The sequence below is a fragment of the Astyanax mexicanus genome, chromosome 13 (genome assembly GCF_023375975.1).
Source record: "Astyanax mexicanus isolate ESR-SI-001 chromosome 13, AstMex3_surface, whole genome shotgun sequence".
Taxonomy (NCBI): Eukaryota; Metazoa; Chordata; class Actinopteri; order Characiformes; family Acestrorhamphidae; genus Astyanax; species Astyanax mexicanus.
The window spans coordinates 41,677,937-41,697,540 of NC_064420.1; the positions used below are offsets into that span (position 1 = coordinate 41,677,937).

General features: G+C 41.7%; 1 protein-coding gene across 12 annotated transcripts in view; it reads right to left on the reverse strand.

The window, feature by feature from the left end:
* Window positions 1-19,604, reverse strand: part of huwe1 (HECT, UBA and WWE domain containing E3 ubiquitin protein ligase 1) — an 87,756-nt gene that overhangs the window by 12,258 nt on the left and 55,894 nt on the right. For 5 of the 12 annotated variants that reach the window (XM_049463244.1, XM_022676930.2, XM_022676920.2 and 2 more), the window contains 44 exons: window positions 19,503-19,583; window positions 18,631-18,737; window positions 18,042-18,234; window positions 17,478-17,569; window positions 17,181-17,383; window positions 16,950-17,007; window positions 16,586-16,762; window positions 16,212-16,457; window positions 15,958-16,091; window positions 15,723-15,844; window positions 15,265-15,453; window positions 14,764-14,980; window positions 14,547-14,669; window positions 14,215-14,452; window positions 13,579-13,926; window positions 13,369-13,491; window positions 13,152-13,247; window positions 12,615-12,884; window positions 12,247-12,399; window positions 11,964-12,091; window positions 11,724-11,805; window positions 11,450-11,626; window positions 11,053-11,206; window positions 10,248-10,657; window positions 9,937-10,132; window positions 8,785-8,952; window positions 8,517-8,665; window positions 8,225-8,291; window positions 7,832-8,055; window positions 7,446-7,657; window positions 7,043-7,225; window positions 6,752-6,924; window positions 5,800-5,939; window positions 5,593-5,668; window positions 5,388-5,486; window positions 5,146-5,273; window positions 4,879-5,038; window positions 3,727-3,955; window positions 3,011-3,189; window positions 2,818-2,907; window positions 1,978-2,138; window positions 1,709-1,754; window positions 540-890; window positions 22-232 (listed from right to left, as the gene is read on the reverse strand). In XM_049463244.1, the coding sequence (XP_049319201.1) occupies window positions 22-232; window positions 540-890; window positions 1,709-1,754; window positions 1,978-2,138; window positions 2,818-2,907; window positions 3,011-3,189; window positions 3,727-3,955; window positions 4,879-5,038; window positions 5,146-5,273; window positions 5,388-5,486; window positions 5,593-5,668; window positions 5,800-5,939; window positions 6,752-6,924; window positions 7,043-7,225; window positions 7,446-7,657; window positions 7,832-8,055; window positions 8,225-8,291; window positions 8,517-8,665; window positions 8,785-8,952; window positions 9,937-10,132; window positions 10,248-10,657; window positions 11,053-11,206; window positions 11,450-11,626; window positions 11,724-11,805; window positions 11,964-12,091; window positions 12,247-12,399; window positions 12,615-12,884; window positions 13,152-13,247; window positions 13,369-13,491; window positions 13,579-13,926; window positions 14,215-14,452; window positions 14,547-14,669; window positions 14,764-14,980; window positions 15,265-15,453; window positions 15,723-15,844; window positions 15,958-16,091; window positions 16,212-16,457; window positions 16,586-16,762; window positions 16,950-17,007; window positions 17,181-17,383; window positions 17,478-17,569; window positions 18,042-18,234; window positions 18,631-18,737; window positions 19,503-19,583 (7,363 nt within the window). The remainder of the gene's footprint in view (window positions 1-21; window positions 233-539; window positions 891-1,708; window positions 1,755-1,977; window positions 2,139-2,817; window positions 2,908-3,010; window positions 3,190-3,726; window positions 3,956-4,878; window positions 5,039-5,145; window positions 5,274-5,387; window positions 5,487-5,592; window positions 5,669-5,799; window positions 5,940-6,751; window positions 6,925-7,042; window positions 7,226-7,445; window positions 7,658-7,831; window positions 8,056-8,224; window positions 8,292-8,516; window positions 8,666-8,784; window positions 8,953-9,936; window positions 10,133-10,247; window positions 10,658-11,052; window positions 11,207-11,449; window positions 11,627-11,723; window positions 11,806-11,963; window positions 12,092-12,246; window positions 12,400-12,614; window positions 12,885-13,151; window positions 13,248-13,368; window positions 13,492-13,578; window positions 13,927-14,214; window positions 14,453-14,546; window positions 14,670-14,763; window positions 14,981-15,264; window positions 15,454-15,722; window positions 15,845-15,957; window positions 16,092-16,211; window positions 16,458-16,585; window positions 16,763-16,949; window positions 17,008-17,180; window positions 17,384-17,477; window positions 17,570-18,041; window positions 18,235-18,630; window positions 18,738-19,502; window positions 19,584-19,604) is intronic. The other 7 variants (XM_007246771.4, XM_007246770.4, XM_022676927.2 and 4 more) reach the window with 7 other exon arrangements.

Below are 19,604 nucleotides of genomic sequence, written 5' to 3' on the forward strand. Positions count from 1 at the left end.
CAAAATAATATGAAACCCCACCCTGTATCTGCATCGGTCTGCCTGTCAGTGAGGCCACTGTCTCCACTTCCTGACAGCTCCTGTGACATGTGATTGGGTTGTGCAGAGTTGGGGGCAGGCTCCTCCTGTGTTGCTGAGGCAGGGCTGCTGGTATCCATGGGTGAACCCTCTAGTTGTGACACACCCACTGGCACAGGCTCAGAACTCTCTGCTATATCTGGGCTGAGAGAAGCTTAAAAAAAAAAAAGAGAGAACCAGGTTTCAAGACATGCAGAAGCGATAAAACATTAAATCATTAAATCATATGACAAAAAGAGCACATGCAGTAGTTGCATGTAGAATGCAGTTGGGTTTAAATGTATCCTTGTAATGCTGTATAAAGAAATTAAATAATTTTAGGAATATTTAAGGTAGATTTTTCCAAATATTAAACAAAAAAGGCTTGTAATAAGGACAAATTAGGGAAATCCATGGGGCCGCAAAGGTTTCCCAATTGGACCGCAATGTAAACATTTTTTATAGGTTTTAAGTTAATCTACCTTCCCTGACTGCATCCAATGCTCCTCCTCCTCCTCTCTCACCAATAGTGGGGGAAGGAGACATTTCCATCTGGGAGGCTTCTGCTTCACAATTCGGCCGATCAGGAGCCGAGAGCTGAGGCACAGCCCCCGCCAGCGCCCCAAACGAATCACCATGCGAGTCAGCCAGCAACAGCTCTGCAATTGGCTGATGAACTTGCTGATTGATAGCTGTTTCCAGAGAGACAAGGGCCTGCTCATGTGGTGCAGTGGGGGTGACCTCTCCTGATGGTGGTGCAGTGAGGAATCCCTCAGAAGATCGAGGAGGGTCTAGACAGGAAGACACTCCACCCTGGGCCTGCTCTCCTTCTGCTTATAAACACAAGACAACAAAGAGTAAATACAAAACAATAAGGAGATAAGACTTAAATCATGCGGGGTAATAACTTAAAATATTGGAAAACTGCCAGATGGACGTGGTTGAGGGGCTGTAATGTGGAAGGCAGTAAGTTGTATAGTTATCTCCTTCGAGGGCCGCACTATCCTGATCCCCAACAACAACACAACTTACTACCTCACCACAGCACAGCCAGAAACACAAACAAACAGGAACGTACGAGGAAGGAGGAATACACAAATCCCCAGCACTAGCATAAAGATAACTTCAAATAAAAACTTAAAATGAAATTAAGGACGGATAACCCTTACAAACTGGAAACAATTAGTAATGTGCCGAAAATGTGTGAATCAAAATTAAATCTGTCAAAAATATCTAAAACACAAACAAACAGCAATAGAAAATACATTAAGGCATTAAGTTATTCAATGTATTATAAAAAAAATTGCATCTTTAATCAAAATCTGTGAAAAAATCTTCTTTTAAAGGCAAGCTGTCCTGTTGTCAAGCGACTGCCGTGGGAAAGACAGTAGACTGTATAGTTATCTCCCAGATCTGGTGTGATCCTAAAACTATACAAACTACTACCTCAGCCCACAGCACGCAGTAATATTCTCCTCCAGGTCCGCTGGTCCAGCTCACAGCTAGTTGCATGTGGCCTAAACGACATGTACAGGCACAGTTCGACTAGACAAGGCTGCGGGAAGCTAAAAAAACAACTGAAGACTCAATATATGACATGCTATAAAACCTAATATCATAGATTAACAGAAAAAGAGAATAAAAGCTGTACCTGCTGAGTTTTCTGCAGCTCCGTTGACAGCTCCTATTGCAGTGCCCTGTGGGAGACAAAAGAAGCACAATGGAATTCAGCATGTCTAGCACTGTAATGTTCATGGCATGAGACCACAGGGGTATCTAGCCCGGATGCTGTCCTTTCTCTGCACGTGATTAAATATTGATTGACTTTAACGCTTTGGGTCATGCTCTGTCTGTCCCAATAACAGCCCATCTCCTCTCCCTGCCAACAATGCCCTCATTTCACCCCCTTTGCCTTTTTACCTGCAGTGTCTGCTCCCTGCTCTCCTCTCCGGCTGAGGTGCTTCTCTCATTTTGCTTGGCCTCTTCCTCTTCTGCTAACTGTCTCCTTCTCTTCTCTCTGCGCTCCTCCAACTCCTCATCACGCAGGCTTTCCAAGTGCTGTAAAATGGGTACCTTCACCACTGAAACAAAGGAAAGACGAAGTTAAATTAAAGCAGTTACATTGTGTTTGTGCAAGCATCAAACAATACTGAATATTCACATCTCTGTACTAAATAGGCCAGACACAGTAACACATTCATTTCTGAACAACATATTGTGCAATAAATAGTTGCAATGAACAATATTAGTTATTTTAAGAACATTTTATAGCCACCTATATGATAATTTTATAGCATAAAATTACAATGACCATTTTTAACAGAGATGAACTTTTAATTCTTAAGAATGTGCAGATATTCAAACTGACATGAACCAATATTTAAATGTTCCAAAAACACAATCAGGAATCAGAAACCACAGTTGTTAAAATAAACATTCTGGTCTTTTACACTAATGTGCACTTCTCGCTAGGAAATGCATACCAATGTCATATAAAGGTAAGCAAAAGTGTTTAAATCCATACACTGAATAAGTTATTAATGTAATTATACTGACAGGTCTATATTTTATATAAATAAAATCAATGTTTAATTGTTGACTGGCTCATTTCATTTATGGGCATTCTTAGATAAATATAAGAACTGGTTTTGCAAATATATTGTACAATAAGACGCTTTCTGAGATACACCTAGTGCCAACGTTTTTTTTTTTTATAGTAAACAATAGAAACAGCATTTCTGGAGTAGTGAGAAATCCTACCTGCAACACAATCGTGCATGCTCTCTGCATCCAACACTTTGCACTCATCAGTCCATCGAGTTAAAGCGGTGGGAATACTTGAAAGGGTGCCTGCAAACAAAGATAAACAGACAGATGAGAAATGAGAAACATGAATAAAAAACTGAAAGACATTTCTGTCTAGATCAGATCAAGCGATCCTGCTCAGACTCACCAGCCTGACCTCCACTGCTGCTCTGTTCGTGGAAGAAGTCATCCAGCAGCTCGTCATCAGAGCGCGCTATGATGTGCACATCTTCGTTGCCCACCAGCAGCCGGGCACGGCCACGGGACTGCAGGGGCAGGGAACTGGACAGCTGAAGGATGTCTGCAGCTGCACTTGGGCCCAGTAACCTGAGAAACATTCACAAAGATTAATTTAGCAACCAGTATTAACATAATTAATAACACATTAAAACTGTGTGGAAGTTGTACAAATGAGGTACAGAAGCTAATAAATATGAAAGAACCAATTATGTTAAAGCACTTTCTCATTGTAATTAATTGCTAAATTTCTTATACCATTATGTCCAGTAAATAAATATCTACCTACATCAGAAAGTATGAAAAATGATTAGGATAATTTACTTCCACTGATATCATGACAATAGTATGAAGTAATTAAACATTTATTTAAAAAAAAAAATATATATATATATATATTGAATTGAAAAAAAAAATCTTTATTGAGAATATTCAAACAGTGTACTTGGAATATTGACAATATCCTAATAAATTAAACAATTATGCACTCTATTAGCTAAGAAAAATACAATGGGCAATTCTAAAGTAAGCAAAAATTGTGCACTAACTTAACAATTATCGTCACAGGTCTATCTGTAGCTGTGGTTATTTGTCAACTAAATTATATTTTTCACTCTTCAGCCTCACCTCTGCAGAATAAGTGGAGGGTTGGGCTGGCGGTTTCCTGGGTAGTGCACGTGAATAGTGTGGCCAGTGTTTGCAGTAAGCTGGCGGAGTGTGCGCTGGCTACGACCCATGCCCTGAGCCAGCCGGCTGCTGGTGCCTGCACCTCCAAGAGTGAGAGAACCATGGTCAGCGTGACGCACCATCAGTGGGTGGGAGCTAGGGATGTTTCCTGGAGAGGGCGGGATGTCAGCTGAAAGAACAAAGAGAACAGTTACATTATAAACACCAGAGGAGACACCACTGAGGGACAATACAACACACTCTCACTGTCCAGATCATTCTTTATTATTTGTGATAGAACATGATACACATTACTATATACTAGGGGTGTGACAAGATCTCGTGGCACGAGATCTCGCGAGATTAAAATGTGACAATATTTCTCGTCAAGCTTAAACCTGTCTCGTGGGGGGAAAAAAACAATAGGTGAGCTCCGCGGTACAGTTAAAAAGCTCCGTGGTACAGGTAAAAAGCGCCGCGGTACAGGTAAAAAGCTCCGCGGTACAGGTAAAAAGCTCCGCGGTACAGGTAAAAAGCGCCGCGGTACAGTGCTCTTACTGTCCCAAAGATTCACAGCCCTAGTAAATACTGTACACATGACTGTTTCGTAGGCAGTTGTACTAATCCCTTAGCTCTGTACTGTATGTTCTGTCTCTTTTTGCACTTCAAGCATAGTCTTAATATGACTGGTTATGGTTATGCATAGTTAAATTACAAGAGATTTAAGAGACAAAAACACAAACCATAGGCTTAATATAACTGGTTGTGGTTTGCACTTATTGTTTGCACTATATAAGACCTAGAAAATTTTTATTTTTATATATCTTATTCTTATTTCTATTTCTCATAGAATCAATGTGTGAGAGAAATCAGTCTGTTAAGTTTGCGTTATATGATTGTCAAATAAAACTCTAGTTTTCTAGCCATTTTTCATTTTTAACATTTTCTTTAAAATTTTATTTTAAAATCTCGTCTCGTTCTCGTGAACCCATTATCGCGTCTCGTCTCGTGATATTAGTGTCTAGTCTCACCCCTACCATATACATAAAGAAATAAATTCATTTAAAATAAAAAGTTATGTACTTTGTGCTATTTCAATAACAAACAGCTTACCTGAATTCGAAAACATATTGTCAAACTCTATAATGAGGTCATCATCTCGATCAAATCTCTCAAATCGTATGTGTGGAGCCGCATTAATATCAGGGAAATCTTCGTCCAATTCCATCTCTGATCCCTCGTCATCATCATCTTCATCTCCCTCTTCATCATCCTAATGTAAAACAACCAGCAAGCAAAGGCAAAATAAGCTAATTAAATAAAATCCATTAATAATTGATGAACAACAAAAAAAAACTACAAATAGATTTGAAGTCTTACCTGATCTTCCTCCTCTTCTTCTTCCTCTTCCTCTTCTTCATCCTGACTGTCTTCATCGTCATTACTGCCGCTGGAATCTTCCTCTTGAGTGTGCTCCTCATCCTCTGGCTCCAAGATGTTCATTGAGTCTTAAATGGACGAAAACATCAGAGACAGAAATGAGCAATAGAAGCAATTATTAAATTTTATAGTATAACATTCTTGGAACAAACATGAATTAGGTAAATTTGTATCTGTCAAACCTTCTCTGTTGGCCTGCAAAGTGGAGGCTTGACTCATGTTGGAAGGAGCTTCATCCATCAGCACATCCTCTTGAGACTCATCCTCTCCTGAGCGTCCAACTGTGAAAAGAGCAAAACTCAAATTATTAATAACTAGGCATCTATACTCATCAGTCAGATCTACAGTCTCTCATTACTTAGAGCAATACATATCTGGATTGCTTACCGATGATGGTACTATTGACTGTTCCAGCATCTCTTTCTAAAAGTTCATCTATCAAATCCACCAACTCATTCTCCACCTACAAAAATGAATAATAAACCATGCTCTGAGTCAAACGGCAGTAGCCATATCATTTTAACACACTGAATGTATTTTTACCAGCAGCTGACTCAAGTTCTGGTTAAAGGCTGTATAATGAAAATCCCTTACCTGCATAGCCTGTGTGCTGAGCACCTCTGGCTGGCCAGCAATAACCACTGTGTCCCCTTCTGCCTCTCCATCCATCAGATCAGCATCTGTGCCCTGGCCTCGATGACGATTCTCCACAGGCTCTGCCTCACCTGCTTCCCCTGAAACAAAGCCAGTGTCAAAAATATCTTTAACCTCAAACAGCTCAGCCAGTAAGCTTTCTATTTGTAGCTACATAACAATAGGTACTTAATATATTGCAAACAATAACAGTTATACTTCTAATAGGGATAACCGACTGAGAATAGGAAGAATGCACACATATATAAGCAAAAACGCAAATTTTATACCAAACAATAGTACATTTAAGTCATATTGTCTGCTGGAATAATAAAAAGTTCATATTTAAGTGTGAATGTTTTTCTATTTGATTTTTAAACATGTCAGTCATATGGTCTAAATGGCTAACTCATAATACCCTATGAACCATTGCCTTGTCACTTTCTTTTTGTACTGTTTCTAGTAAAAATGGATTCCTTGCCTTTAATGAAAATAATTAACTAAATAAATAAAATAAACAAATGGTGAATTACTTTTATGTAAAAGTTGGAAAGTGGCATGTTAAAGTACATATGCGATATTTGTTCACACTTTTATTACATTTGTACCAATAATATATATAAAATGTATATTTTTCTTTAGACTTTTTTTCCCCTTTCGTCTAGGATGCACTATTACAAAAAATGTTACAAAAAAAAAAAATAATAATAATAATAATTACAAAAAATAAAAAGGCAATAAAATCAGGATATTGACTTTATACCATAGTTAAGTGGCAAAATTCTTGAAAATGTGTGAAAATCCATATCCATATCCACTTATTTTGGTAATCCCTAATTTCTAAATTTAACCCGGCAACATCCCTTCAGTTATATATAATAAATCAAAGTCAGCATAAAAGCGACTGCGCTACCTTGGTCTTGTGTGTTGCTGTTGCTGTCCCTGGCTGTGCCCACAGTGTCGTGTTCAGTCTTGTTCTTGCTAGAGCCTCCTTTTCCCCCAAACAAGCTACTGGGCTGGTTGACAATACGTGACAGCGTCTCTAGAGGCTTGAGTGCAGCATTTACAGTGTTTGCCATGTTAGGACTGGGGAGAAAAAAGAAAAAGAAAAAAGGAAACAGTTAAACAAGCAGTATGAGACTGTTTAACCAAAGCAGATTTAAGTATAGTTTTCAAATACACTGAGATAGCGAGGCAGCAGTACCTAGACAGGTCAAGGCTGTGAGGCACACGAGCAAGGTCATTGACCAAGCCTTTCTTCAGGAAGAGGCGGATGATATTGTTCATGCCGTTGTGCTGCGTTTTTGCAGCGGCTGTACTGTAGAAGCTGGAGGTAGAGGGGCACGACTCCATGATTGTGCTAATGATGCACATCACTGCCTGCAACCTGGAGGTTAAAAAAACGCAAGTCAAGCTGCAGCTTACACAGAAAGCTGACTGAAACTAACAGCATGCTTCACAGAGGAACGAACCAAAGGGGAAAATTTCTGAAAGCGGTTTCATTTCCATAAACTGAACAATTTACTTTCAGGGAAGTGCTGTATGTGTGTCTGTTTTCATTACTCCAGTGCTTCTTAGTTTATCACTCCGCATGGAACTGAACTCACCGAGCATGTTTCTCTGCGCCCTCTGCCATAGCCAGCGCCCGGCTCAGAGCAGCCTTCACCTCATTGACTAGGGCAACCTGGGCATCAGTGCCAGTTCCAGCTGCTGCCAAGCTGGCCAGAAAGAGTCGTGCCAAGGCAGGGGTGTCCTTGTCTTCTGAGTTCTGGGTGTGAGGGAGCAGGTGATCCAACACAAAGGCCAGAACACTACAGTCCTGCACACATGCACACATCCACCCACATTAGTACAGTGAAAAATCGCAGCACGTTTAAAGGACAGATAAAAAGAATAACTTACATATAAATGTATGCTTAACATGTAGAAAAAAAAAAATCACTTCAATACAGCCCTGCTGGCAGGCCAGCGGCAATGCCCTTATCAGACCTACCTCTTTAATGAGCTCCGATTGGCCGGCTGTGTAGCTGTAGGAGGCGATGAGTGTAGCAATGCCCACGTAGGAGCGCACCAGCTCCGCCAGCAGCCGCAGGATAGTGGAGGTGGGCATTAGGGGCTTGCTGGCCTTGGCCTTTGCCGCTCTGCTCTCCTCTGAGGAGGCTCCTCTTTCACCTTCCTGCTCCTTCTTCTCCTCCCGCATCTCCTCAGGGGTTGAGGCTAGAGAAGAGAGTGGGAAAGAAATGAAAAGAAGTGAGCACAAGAGAGGACAAGAAAAAAAAAAAATACTGTTTTTTTTTTTTTTTTTTTTTAGACTTGAGTCTAACACAGTACTTAGCCTTTTTAAATACATCATCAGTGTGAGAGCTTGTGTGAGACAAGTTCTTACCCTCTCCCTGAGGTGTTCCTGACTGGGAGGACTCTGCAACAGCACCATCTGCAGCAAACACCTGAGTCTGAAGGAACAGCATAATTAGCACTCAAGTATCATGTTCTCAAACCACAGAAGTGTTGTGTTTTGAGGTCACAGTGTGATCCCAGCATGTCACGTCATTTATATGCAATTAACATAAAAACTATAAAGTATGAAAATCAAACATCTTTTAGTGAAGGCTCTCCTATAATGAAGGAGATATATAATAAGAGGAGATAATATAATTAGACATGCACCCAAGACTCACATTTATGTGGAAGGCTGACTGGGAGTCGAAGTCGCTCCCTTGCCGTGTGAGTCGGTACTGTTGGTAGACGTCATCACCAACATCTTGCAAAATCTGACACAGGTCCTGGCTACCAGGCACTGCAACCAGCCGTTCCTCTCCTCTTTCTGCTGTGTAAGTGCAAATACATGCAAGCGCACATAATCATCAAAATCACACTCAGTGTCTCAAATAAGTGTATGCAAGTTTCACACTAAAATCGATCCTTAAATGATCTAGAAGCACAAACCTTCTTCTGGAGCATGGTATGCTGCTAGGGCATTTAACATGTCATATATGACCTCTTTAATGGTATCTGGGATCGATGGCAGTGAAGAGAGCTTCAGAGGTGTTGTCTTCACCAACTGCACTGCATTGGGGCCCTTAATTCTGAAGTTCTCAAATTCATCATCAGAAGCTGGGGGGGAGAGAGTTAGTAAAAATAAAATCCCATTGTTAAGACAGTCATACAGAATTATTTGAGGTGAAAACTAGAGTCAGCACTGTTGCACCAATTACAAAAGTCAAACACTTAAAAAAAAAAAAAAAATACAAATAAATAATATTAAAATAAAACAAAATTTCATCAAGAATGTTGTAGACCAGTGCTCTTAAATCCTGGTGCTGGCGAACTCAAACTCAATCACTACTAAGGATTATTGGGTTGGCTAATCCAGGCACATTTTAATAGATCAGGTACTTGGTACTAGGGGTGGGCGATATGGCCCTAAAATAATATCATGATATTTTATGGTATTTTTGAGTTTAACGATACTCTTGACGATATGACAAAACAATGATTTTTTTAGTTTTTATTCAAGAATACACTACGGCACAGTGGGAATTTTTTCTTTTGCTAAAAACAGCAAAAAAGTAGTACCCTGATGTGATAATTAGGGGTGGGTGATATGATATGGGCACAATATTTCAGGGTTTAATATGGTTCACAATATTAAAAAATGTTGGCAATATTATCGCGTACGATATGATATGGCACACCTCGGTACTTGTGCAATGGTGTTCTAAAATCATCCTGTGTGACATTAATAAACATTCTTTAAAATTAGTTTTGATTCTTAAACGATAACTAAACAAATATGACCAGAATGTCAGTTCATACAGTCTACTAAAACATGATTTTACATAAGTACTAATTGACAGCATATCTAAAAACATATGGATGTACTACATAAGAAAACCACTAGACTGGAAATTATCGCTGGTGTTAACAAATGGCGTAAAAGAAATAAAATTCACAAATGAAAACACTGAATAATTGGTTCTTCCTCAATTACCAAATTTCTCTACAGCTGGAAACACTTGCTGAGGTAAGAACTTTCTCTGTGAGGAAGGGGGGTATATCCAAAAAAAAAAAAATAATAATATATATATTTTTTTTTACCTGTTCCAGCACCTCTTGGTGCTGGCAAGGCGATCCGTACACAGCTGTTGGCAGTTTCTGTGAAGCACTCAGGATTACGGCAGGCCGCCGGGCCCAGCACACGCAAGATGTAGTTGATCTCCCGTGAGCCTAGACTACCGGACACCACCCCAGAGGTTGTGCTTCCTGCTCCACTGGTAACTGCAGAGCGCACCACCTGAAAAGAGAAAAAAATAAGAAAAAAATGTAGGAAACAACACACAAAAAAAAAAAAACTAAAATAAAAACAATCAGTGATTAAATAAACTCTTCTCCACCGAATCCTCTCTTACCTTTTCCATAGTATGTCGCAGCGTGGCTGGGTCCTCTATGATGTGGCGGAAGAGCAGCGTGACAAGTGGCGTAAAGCCATTGAAGCCAGAACTTTGCGTGAGGCCCAGGATCATACGCGTGCTCTTGAGTTCGGCGAACATCATGGCATAGTGATGTGTGCGAGTAAGGCGCAGGCACAACCGCAGCGTAGCATGTAGTGTGTCTGGGTCAACAGGAACACTGATCATGCTGACGCAGGCGCGTATCAGAACCGTGGTCATCTCCTCTGATAGACCCTGCACCACAATGGCACCAGAGCCAGAAGAAGCATCCTGAGAAGCTGCTGGGAGGGTAGGAACAGATGAGGAAGATTCCTTTTGTTCGGCTTCCTCTTTAGGGGGAGCCATCTCAACAGCTACAGATGTAGAATCTGTGATAAAGGGTGAGAATTTTTTTTTTTTTTACCATGTTCCATGACTGTTTAAAGAACACTGAGCAAAAACATTTAGGAACATCTATTTTACAAGCATTTCTTATATAGGAAATAAATAATCCCAAAGAACAGATGCCAAATCTCATCTGCAAAAGACCAGGTATGGCTGCAGGTTGTCATTTATTTCAAGCAGAAGCACATCAGTTAAAACACTGGCCAGTTAACTGAACAAGTTGATTCAGGGGTGCTGCTTGTTTAGAATGAAAAGCTGCAGGCACACACGTCCTTTGTGGATAAGATCAGACAAACCTGTCCAAAATCATGAGTGGGGAAAAAAGCAACAAAGCTGCAGTATAAGGAGTGAATGAATACACAACAGTGCTCATTATCACCTGTATCAGTCTGGGTGTCCTCAGTCTTGGCCCTCTGCTCCCCCTCCTCTCGCTCAGAGTCTGCTGCAGTGCCAGCTTTAGTGGGCTTGGGCGTGCGAGGTACTCTTTGTACAGTCAGCATCACAGGCCTTCTATTCCCGGTCTCCTCATTGACCTGCAGGACACAGAGAAAACAACTTTGAATGTGAAGATTTTTTGAGTTTGGCCGAAGTATTCCTACAATTTGCTTAAAAAGCTCATCCAGATTTACTGAGATATGGATATTGGATATGAATGCACCACATTCATATCCAATAACATGAATGTTTTCAACAAGTACTGGCCAAAATGAAGAAAGCTGCATCTGGCATGAAGGCAAATTGGGTATCATTGTCCACAATGCTTGCTGTGTGGTTACCTGCACCATGGTGTTGAACTGTACAGTGTATCTCCTCCTGCCTGCAGTGAAGCGGACACTGGTCTCACCCGCCCTCCAGGCGGAGTCTATCGTGCTGTTATTACTGGCACTGTAGCTGCACCAGCGTCCCGAGCGGTCGTCAAACCAGCGCCAATTATTCCCATTAGGCTGCAAGTACTAAAGAGGGTGAAGAAAAGCAATTGCGACCAATGAATCAAAATTACATTTAGTTTTTTTATAGATATGCATAAAACGGCACTTTATTTGCACAAACCTTATTCATCTGAGCTCTTCGTTTGGATGAGACGGCCATTTTCTCATAAAAGTCGATGAGCAGGAGCACTGGAGTGATCCACCTACATAGACAAGGAAAAAAAATGCAATCCAGTTAACATTCATAATTCATACATTCATACATTAAACGCATGTTTAGCTATAATTGCCCAAGCTGGCAATCGATTGCAGTTTCTATGTGACCAGTCTTAGCCACAGGCACATGGTGGCTGGCACTTACTTGGGTGTCTGGATGTCTTTCTGTTCCTTGGCAGCCTGTAGACAAGGCTGAACCACCTCCAGAAGCTTAATCAGCACAGACAGAACACCACTGCTCTCCACAATCCGTGCACACGACAGCTTCAGCTCCTACAATACAACAAGTTCAATGCAACACACCCACACACAGAGAGAGCGGCAACGTGTATCAGCACAGTGTTTACAGTAAAATATACAGATATCTTGTTGCATCCACAGAACCCTTGTTTAAGGAGAAGAAATCTGCAAAGAGCAGCAGCACATACCTCAAAGAGTAGTGTGAGAAGCAGAATGCGGGTGGCCAAGTTGGAGGCCTGGGGCAGCGTTACCATCTGTCTGGTCCACTCAGATACTGTTTTAGTGTCGCTGGTGGTAAGCGGCACTGCAGCCTTTATCAGCACATCCGCAGCATCCCACACCTACAATATAAAGAGATGTAATGGTATAATCTAACTGTTTTAAACTGCTATTTATTTAACTATATTTATTGATTTTTTTTTGTCTGTAAAGCACTTTGTGAGATGTGCTAGAAAAATAAACAAACAAACTTACTTGAAAAAACTGATCAGTTTTACTTATTGAGTTGAACGGAGTGAGCGGAAAGGAATAACATATGAAAGGCTGCACAACTGACCTGGTTGACGACCTGGCGGAGGATTAGGTCTCGATACTCAGGGCCGTTTCTCTTGATGGCGGTCATGAGCAGGTCACAAAGACGGTAGACTGTGTCAGGCAGCTCATCTAGCAGATGGAAGCAACCTGGCAGCATGGTGTCAGTAAAGGCATGGAGCTCAGCACTGTCCAGAGGTTCTGCCTCCAGAAAGCGCTCCAGGCAGCGAGCTTCCTCTTCCTCTGCTCGTTCCCGTGCTCTTCTCTCCTCTTCTTCACGCCGGCGTGCAGCCTCCTGAGAACACACACACACACACACACACACACACAGCAACAAAATTACTCACGAGACAACAAAGAATCTCTCATTATGATCATGAAGACACTGATACAGGCTATACTAAACATTAGTGTGTGTTTCTATGCGGCATGTGCACTGGTCTAAATTACAGCACCTAGACTGCTGTTTTAATGAGTATATTACTGAGTTATTACACAATGTTTCAGTTCAGTTTAAAGTGTCTATGCATGTGTGTACATCTGTGTGAACCTATCTGCCCACCTCAGGAGAGTCTGAGCGTTGCTCCATGCTGACTTCTTGACCCAGAGACATGGCGATGGCCCTCATCATCTGGTCCTCTTCAGACATGGTGAATTCCTACAGTGACACAGCCCAAATGACTAATCAGAACCCTATTGTGTGTATGTGCATCTATTCTTGTCTCTGTATGTCTGAGGCAGTCCAGTGAGCTCTAAGCAAGACTGTCTTTGTGTCTTACCCTAACAGCAGCGCTGAGGAGTGGTGGTGGGTGGGTAAGCAGGTATTCAGTAGCCTGCTCCATGGTGGTGGTATTAAGCAATGCCTCCATGGCATGCTCTCTGGAGAAACCCATGTCCATTAGCTGAAAAAAGAGAAAGTGAGTGAGAATTGTGAGAATAACTCAAATTAACAACCAAAAATCCAAAAAAGGGATCCATTTTATTTTTACCTGCGTGAGTTGAGCCTGGTTGACCTGTGGTTCCCGGCGTGGTGTGGAGTTGCTCCCTTCCTCTGCAGTGGTACCAGCCGTACCAGTAGTGCCTGTTCCAGCTCCAGAGGCACCCTCTCCTACTGTTCCAGCAGTTCCAGGGGCTGCAGTAGTCCCTCCAGTTCCAGAAGAGCTACTATCTTCTTCAGTGCGAGCGGAGCCTTCTTTCTCCTTAGCCAGTCGCTCCTGGATGATTGGCTCACCACGCAGGATGTGGCAAAGGATGGCAAGCATGGACTCTGCCATGCGCCCACCATAGACCTTCAGTGGCTTGCGGTTCCAAAGGTTGCGGATGCAGTTAAATGCAGCCTGAGTGTCAAAGACAGTGCAACAGTTAGTAGCAGGTAGGTGTGTATATATATATATATATATATATATATATATATATATATATATATATATATATATATATATATATATATATATATATATATATATGCTAATCATATGGAATATGTAAAACCATTTAAATTTTATTTCAGTAGTATAAAGCATACAACTGATTTGAAACTTCGGTCTAATCCATCATGCTGCTTTTTTGTTGCGACTGACAAATCTAATATAAGTCAAAGTGAAACGAAATGTGTACATCCTCACCTTTTGAGTGACAATGAGGAAACGCAGGGCACTGAACTGTGGTGCTGTTGAAGTTGCTCCAGGCACCTTAGCTGGCAGAGAGTGGGGAGAGTCCAACACCGTGCTGGGATTTACCATTTTTTCCACTAGCATCAGCCAAGCATCAAGAAACTCTCCAGTCCCATCAGGCAGCTCAGAGTGCTCCAGCCCCTCAGACACTGGCACTTTGCCACCCATGGACAGAGCCCAGTTGAACGTTCTGAAAAGTACATTTGTAAAAAAAAAGCAGGAAATCAGAAATCAGTTGATCAAATAATGACTTTCGGAAATGGTACAGTTGTTTTTTCACTCACTCAAACAGGGCATCATGGCCTCCAGAGCAGAAGAATTTCTGCAGCATTAGGTGGTAGGGGTACTTCCTCTCGTCAAATAGCATGGGCGAAGTGAAGCCCACAGAGCAAATGAAGAATGTCAACCTGATCAGAAGCAGACAAGTTTATTGATGGATACAAAACTATACAGAGCCGAAACAGAAAGATGATAAATGAGGAGTGGCTGTGGATGGTGTACCTAAAGCGAGGGGTGGGGGTATATGGAGGTGGCTGCCAGCTCAGGCCCTTGGTGAGCAGTTTGGTAAGGGAAGATGCAGTGGCACGAGCAGCTGGTGTTGGGGCAGTGCCTGTGCTGGTGGTGTGGTGGGAGCGCCGCTGACGGACAGGTGAACCAACACACAACTTCACCAGGAGGCCAAACAGCTCGGCCAGAGCTCTGCCCAAACGGGATGATGCTGCACAGGAGAAGCATGGGAATTCAGTTTAGCAGTGTTGTCATAGGCCTTACACCCAAAGCTACTGTTTACCCTGTATATCAATCACTGCTTTCTGCTCAAAACTTAAGAAAAAAAAACACTAGGAAATAATAAAATACATTTTGATGCATTTCAGTATTTCCTTTTATAATTGCTGCTGCAAAAAGCAAAACAAAGCTTACTTGTCTTGTTCAATAATCAAATAAAGCCAAGCAGGGAATAACAAAAAGACTGACAACAACAAAAACAACAGAAGGACTGACCAGAGAGCAAAGGTTTGATCTGTTTAATGCGCGTTGCCATAGCAGGAGTGAGTTTGGATTTGGCCTTCGGGTCAGTGGCTGAGGGCTCATCCGTCTCCATGGGAGCAAGGGAGTCTCCATCCAGGCCCATGCCCTCCAGCAGACCTTGTGCAGAGGGGTCCACCCCCACAGACAGGGTCTCTGCCTCAGCTATAAAGAAAGAACACACCCAATGAGTACACATAAAATGAATACACATAAAAAAAAACCAAGAAATTTGAATATAGGCATGAAAAAAGTATGAAAAAGAAATCATGATCAAGGCTTGTCATTTTGTTTCATATTGAAACTGAAGTAGAAGAAGGCCTTAGAAACAGGGAGGCAGAAAATAGAATGAATTAGATCTACAATTACAGGTACAGTAAAAGAATGATAGAGGCAAAGAAAAGACAAAAAAGGGAGGTATTATGCAGAATCACCATGATGCAGTGTTTTACCGGTTCTCCTGCTTCCACTGGCTGCAGCACTGCTGGATAGTTTTTCTTCCTTAGGCACCAGTTTCTGCATGTCAGCCTGACCAAACTCGCAGCCAGGAGGGAGACTGAAAGGCAAACAAACAAACATGCATAAATAACAGCATATATAAAAATCCTTAATACTAAGCTTGCAGTTGTCGAGTATGCATGTTTAAGATCACTGCAGGGAAATGCTGACCTGTTGGGCGTGCAGAGCGACAGCAGTACAGTGCTCTCCCATACTAGAGAGCAGTAGAGCTGACTCAGCTTGTTGAGCACACTCAGACCCAGCTGGGAGCCCCACTGGTTCACCGAGATGGCCCGAATCTCGCTCTGACCAAACAAGAGGAAAAAAAGAGGTACTGTTACAAAAAAGATCAAATAAGATCAAAGAAAGAACAATGATTACCAAACCTATTGAACAGGGTGACATTTTTTATGACAAAGGCTCACCTGTCCAACTCTGCAAGTGTGGACGAACATGAGAATATACGCATGTGCAGCAGTGAGCGCGTGCAGGAGAGGCGTAGCACGGGCAGACAGTGTGGCATCTGTGACATGGCCGGCATTGGCCAGTTCCCGCAGGAGAACTGAACCACCCGGCACTTCGATGGGACGATGGAGTGGCTCCAAAGCAGACAGTATGCTGTCCAACTGGCACAAGCCTTCCTGAAGAACCTTTGGCTCGTGTGATAGAGTCTGTTCCAAAATAAGTGAAGAGTTAAAAGAAAATAAAATTAGATATAAAAAGGGAGTCTCAAAAATGTACATTTTACATGCAGAAATAAATTTCTCTTATTTAAAATCAAGGCACACTGCTTTCTCACCAAAATTGATTTGCATACACCAGCTACAGCCTGGCAGGCAGCAGATGTGGGAAAGTCAATGGGCAGGTTGGGCAACCCCAAGATTGACACCAGGGGTAGAAGACCTTTCTGGTTCACAAATTCCTGACAGTGGTCGTCTGTTGTGTTATTACTCAAAATTGACTCCACAAACTTCATCTGGGACAAACAAAAAACACATACAAAACAATAAATCTCTGTATTGATGTAGGACAGGATCTGAACATCATCTCCAGTGTTCTTAAAAAGTAAACAGGTTCCTTCTTAAGATGCAGAGCATGACAAAATGAGATGCAGGTCTAGGATGCTGAGCAGCCATTTCACCACTAGCTGAGTCAGCACTTACCACATTGAGAATGTAATCCATAAGGGGAATGGGAATCCGTTCTTCTGTGCCAACCACTCTGCAAAAACACAATATATTTACTTAAAAAGACAATGTCTCTCAAGCGCATACATTCCAAATCCTGACATTTAAAGTAACACACGCACCCACACACACACCTGATAAACTGAATACAAGGACAGTAAGAAGCCCCACTTGCAATCATAAAATGTATTATATTTGATAACTCACTGTCTGTTGCTCTCTGGTTCCCCCTGCTGTTGGCTGAAAGTGTGCAGAGCCTCTTCCTCCTCCTCATCCTCACTTGAGGCTTCCTCTGCTGCATGGTTAGACCGAGCTGGAGGCACGGCAACAGTCCCGTCTGCTTTCTGAATAGAAGGCTTCTGGCAGATGTACTCAGGAGCTCTGCCCAAGTTGCAGATCTCCTCCAGCAACTGATGGGAAAAAAAAAACAACAAATAATGTACCTTAGGAAAACAATAAAAATAGCACATGCATAAGGAAAAATGTGACTGCTAGTAACCTAACCTTGATGATAGCAGTTGTTGCATCCGTTTTCAATGTGGGCTGGTGTCTCATTAGCTCATCTACAGCACTGCCCAAATTTGAAGCAGTATCGCCTGTAACAAACATACACTCGTTATACCCAAAATAAAATAAAAAGTTAAATAAAAGCTAAATCTTTTAATTTGTAGGGCCATACAATTTGTATGATATAAATGGATTTAATACACAGACATCAATTTCTTTGATCCAAAAAAAATGATCTAACCTGAGACTTTACACTACTAATAAACACTAATCAGTTTACACTGCCAGACAATGAGAGCCATCTTCATCAGACTCACTTCCCTGGGTGGATGCAGATTTACAATTCTATAAAAATGTTGTAATATTTTGTGTATGTGTAAACTAAACAATACATGACACCCGCCACCACCTCCCCCCAAACAAAAAAGAGAGAAGAAAAAAAAATCCAAAAGCATAAGATTCAAGGAAAAAAAGGATTTAATTTGACCATGGTGTCCATGGATTATTTAATCTGACCTATGGCCCTAAGTGACATAATGGTGCCACCTTATCACTCCTTACCCAGTGGGTCAGAGCTCCGGCGACGTCGCATGGCTGGTAGGTAGTCCGGTGACAGCAGCACCTTAAACAGGCGCTCGAACGGCTGGCATTGGACAAATGAGTGCAGGCCACGCGCGTTTAGGCACAGGGCACTGAAGACATTGGGCAAGGAACCCAGCACCTCTCTGGTGGCAGGGACCTGCAGAGAGAGAGACTGTGAGAGAGAATCGGAGAGAAAAAGCGGAGTTGGGAAGGAACGAGTGTGAGAAAGGAGTCAGGGGAGACATCAGGAACAAGATCGCCCAACACATGCTGTGCGAGCTGCTGAGAAAGTGAGTAAATGGGGAAGTGCTATCAAAGAAAGAGTGAATGAGGGTGGGATAAACATAAAAATGGCTGTGGGGGGTGGGCACAACAATAACAACAATGATAGTGGGATATCAAAAATGACGTGGGTGTGACAAGATGCCTATTCGCAATTGGTTCAACTAACATACACACTGTGACCGTGAAACATGCTGAACAAGTTCTGAATGAAGGAAATGTGTGGTTAAAAAACAAAACAGAGAAAAAGAAAATGAAAGGTGCAAGATTTAAACTGCAGACTCACATCTTTAATGAGCAGCGCATGTAGCATGACATCTGTGAGCCCATTGTCCTGCAGGGAGGAGAGCAGAGATGGCTCCTGGAATACGAAAACAGTCACCACCTCCGTCGCTGAAAGAAAGAGAGCGAGATTCAATACATTAGTGTGGTTAGAAAAGCCATTTCAACAACTGTTGAAAGGAACTCAAGCTTTGTTCTGATCTCGGACAAATATGTAGCACAACTACAGATGCCACACACAATTACTCAGACACTTTTACTTGTACTACACAGAAATGTGGACCAATGAGTCCTGTGCCGAATTTTATTACAAAAACATTTTTTTTTTTTTTACACAAAAAAAGGGACAAATATCAGTAGTACCAATATACTACCTGTTTGCTTCTTAAACACAGAGAACTGTACTGCTGAAGAAGCTATACTGCCTTTTCTGTTTCAGTAAATGACCAGTTTATTAATTACTAGTGTACAGCAGCTGTCATCTTAAAATACGCTGTTATCAAAATCCCTTGTTTAGACAGTCCACAATTATAAGTGTGTTTCAAGTTAATCAGGTTTGTTGCTGTGCCGTATGTAACAAATCAAAATCCAATCATCACTGATTAACAGAAAGCATATTCTACACAATGCACTGTTACTCCACTACTGCTCAAGATGCAGCACACATGCATGCAAGGATAATAAAATGCTGATATACACTATTACGGTAAATTCATTAGCAAAGAAAGACAGGAGTAAATGTCCTATGACATTAAACATACAAAGCAGAGTTTTATGTCCATGGCATAGTATACCATGGTCTGGCCAAGTCAGAACTAAATAGAACTGTGGACACACTATGTGTAACACAGCAGTGCACCTGTGTACTATACTTACCAAGGAGGAAGAGTGAAGGTCCATAATACTCGGCATTACTGATGATGTGCTTAAGGGAGGTAGGCAGAGACCCATCCATCACTGCAGAGAGGCAGTAAGAAG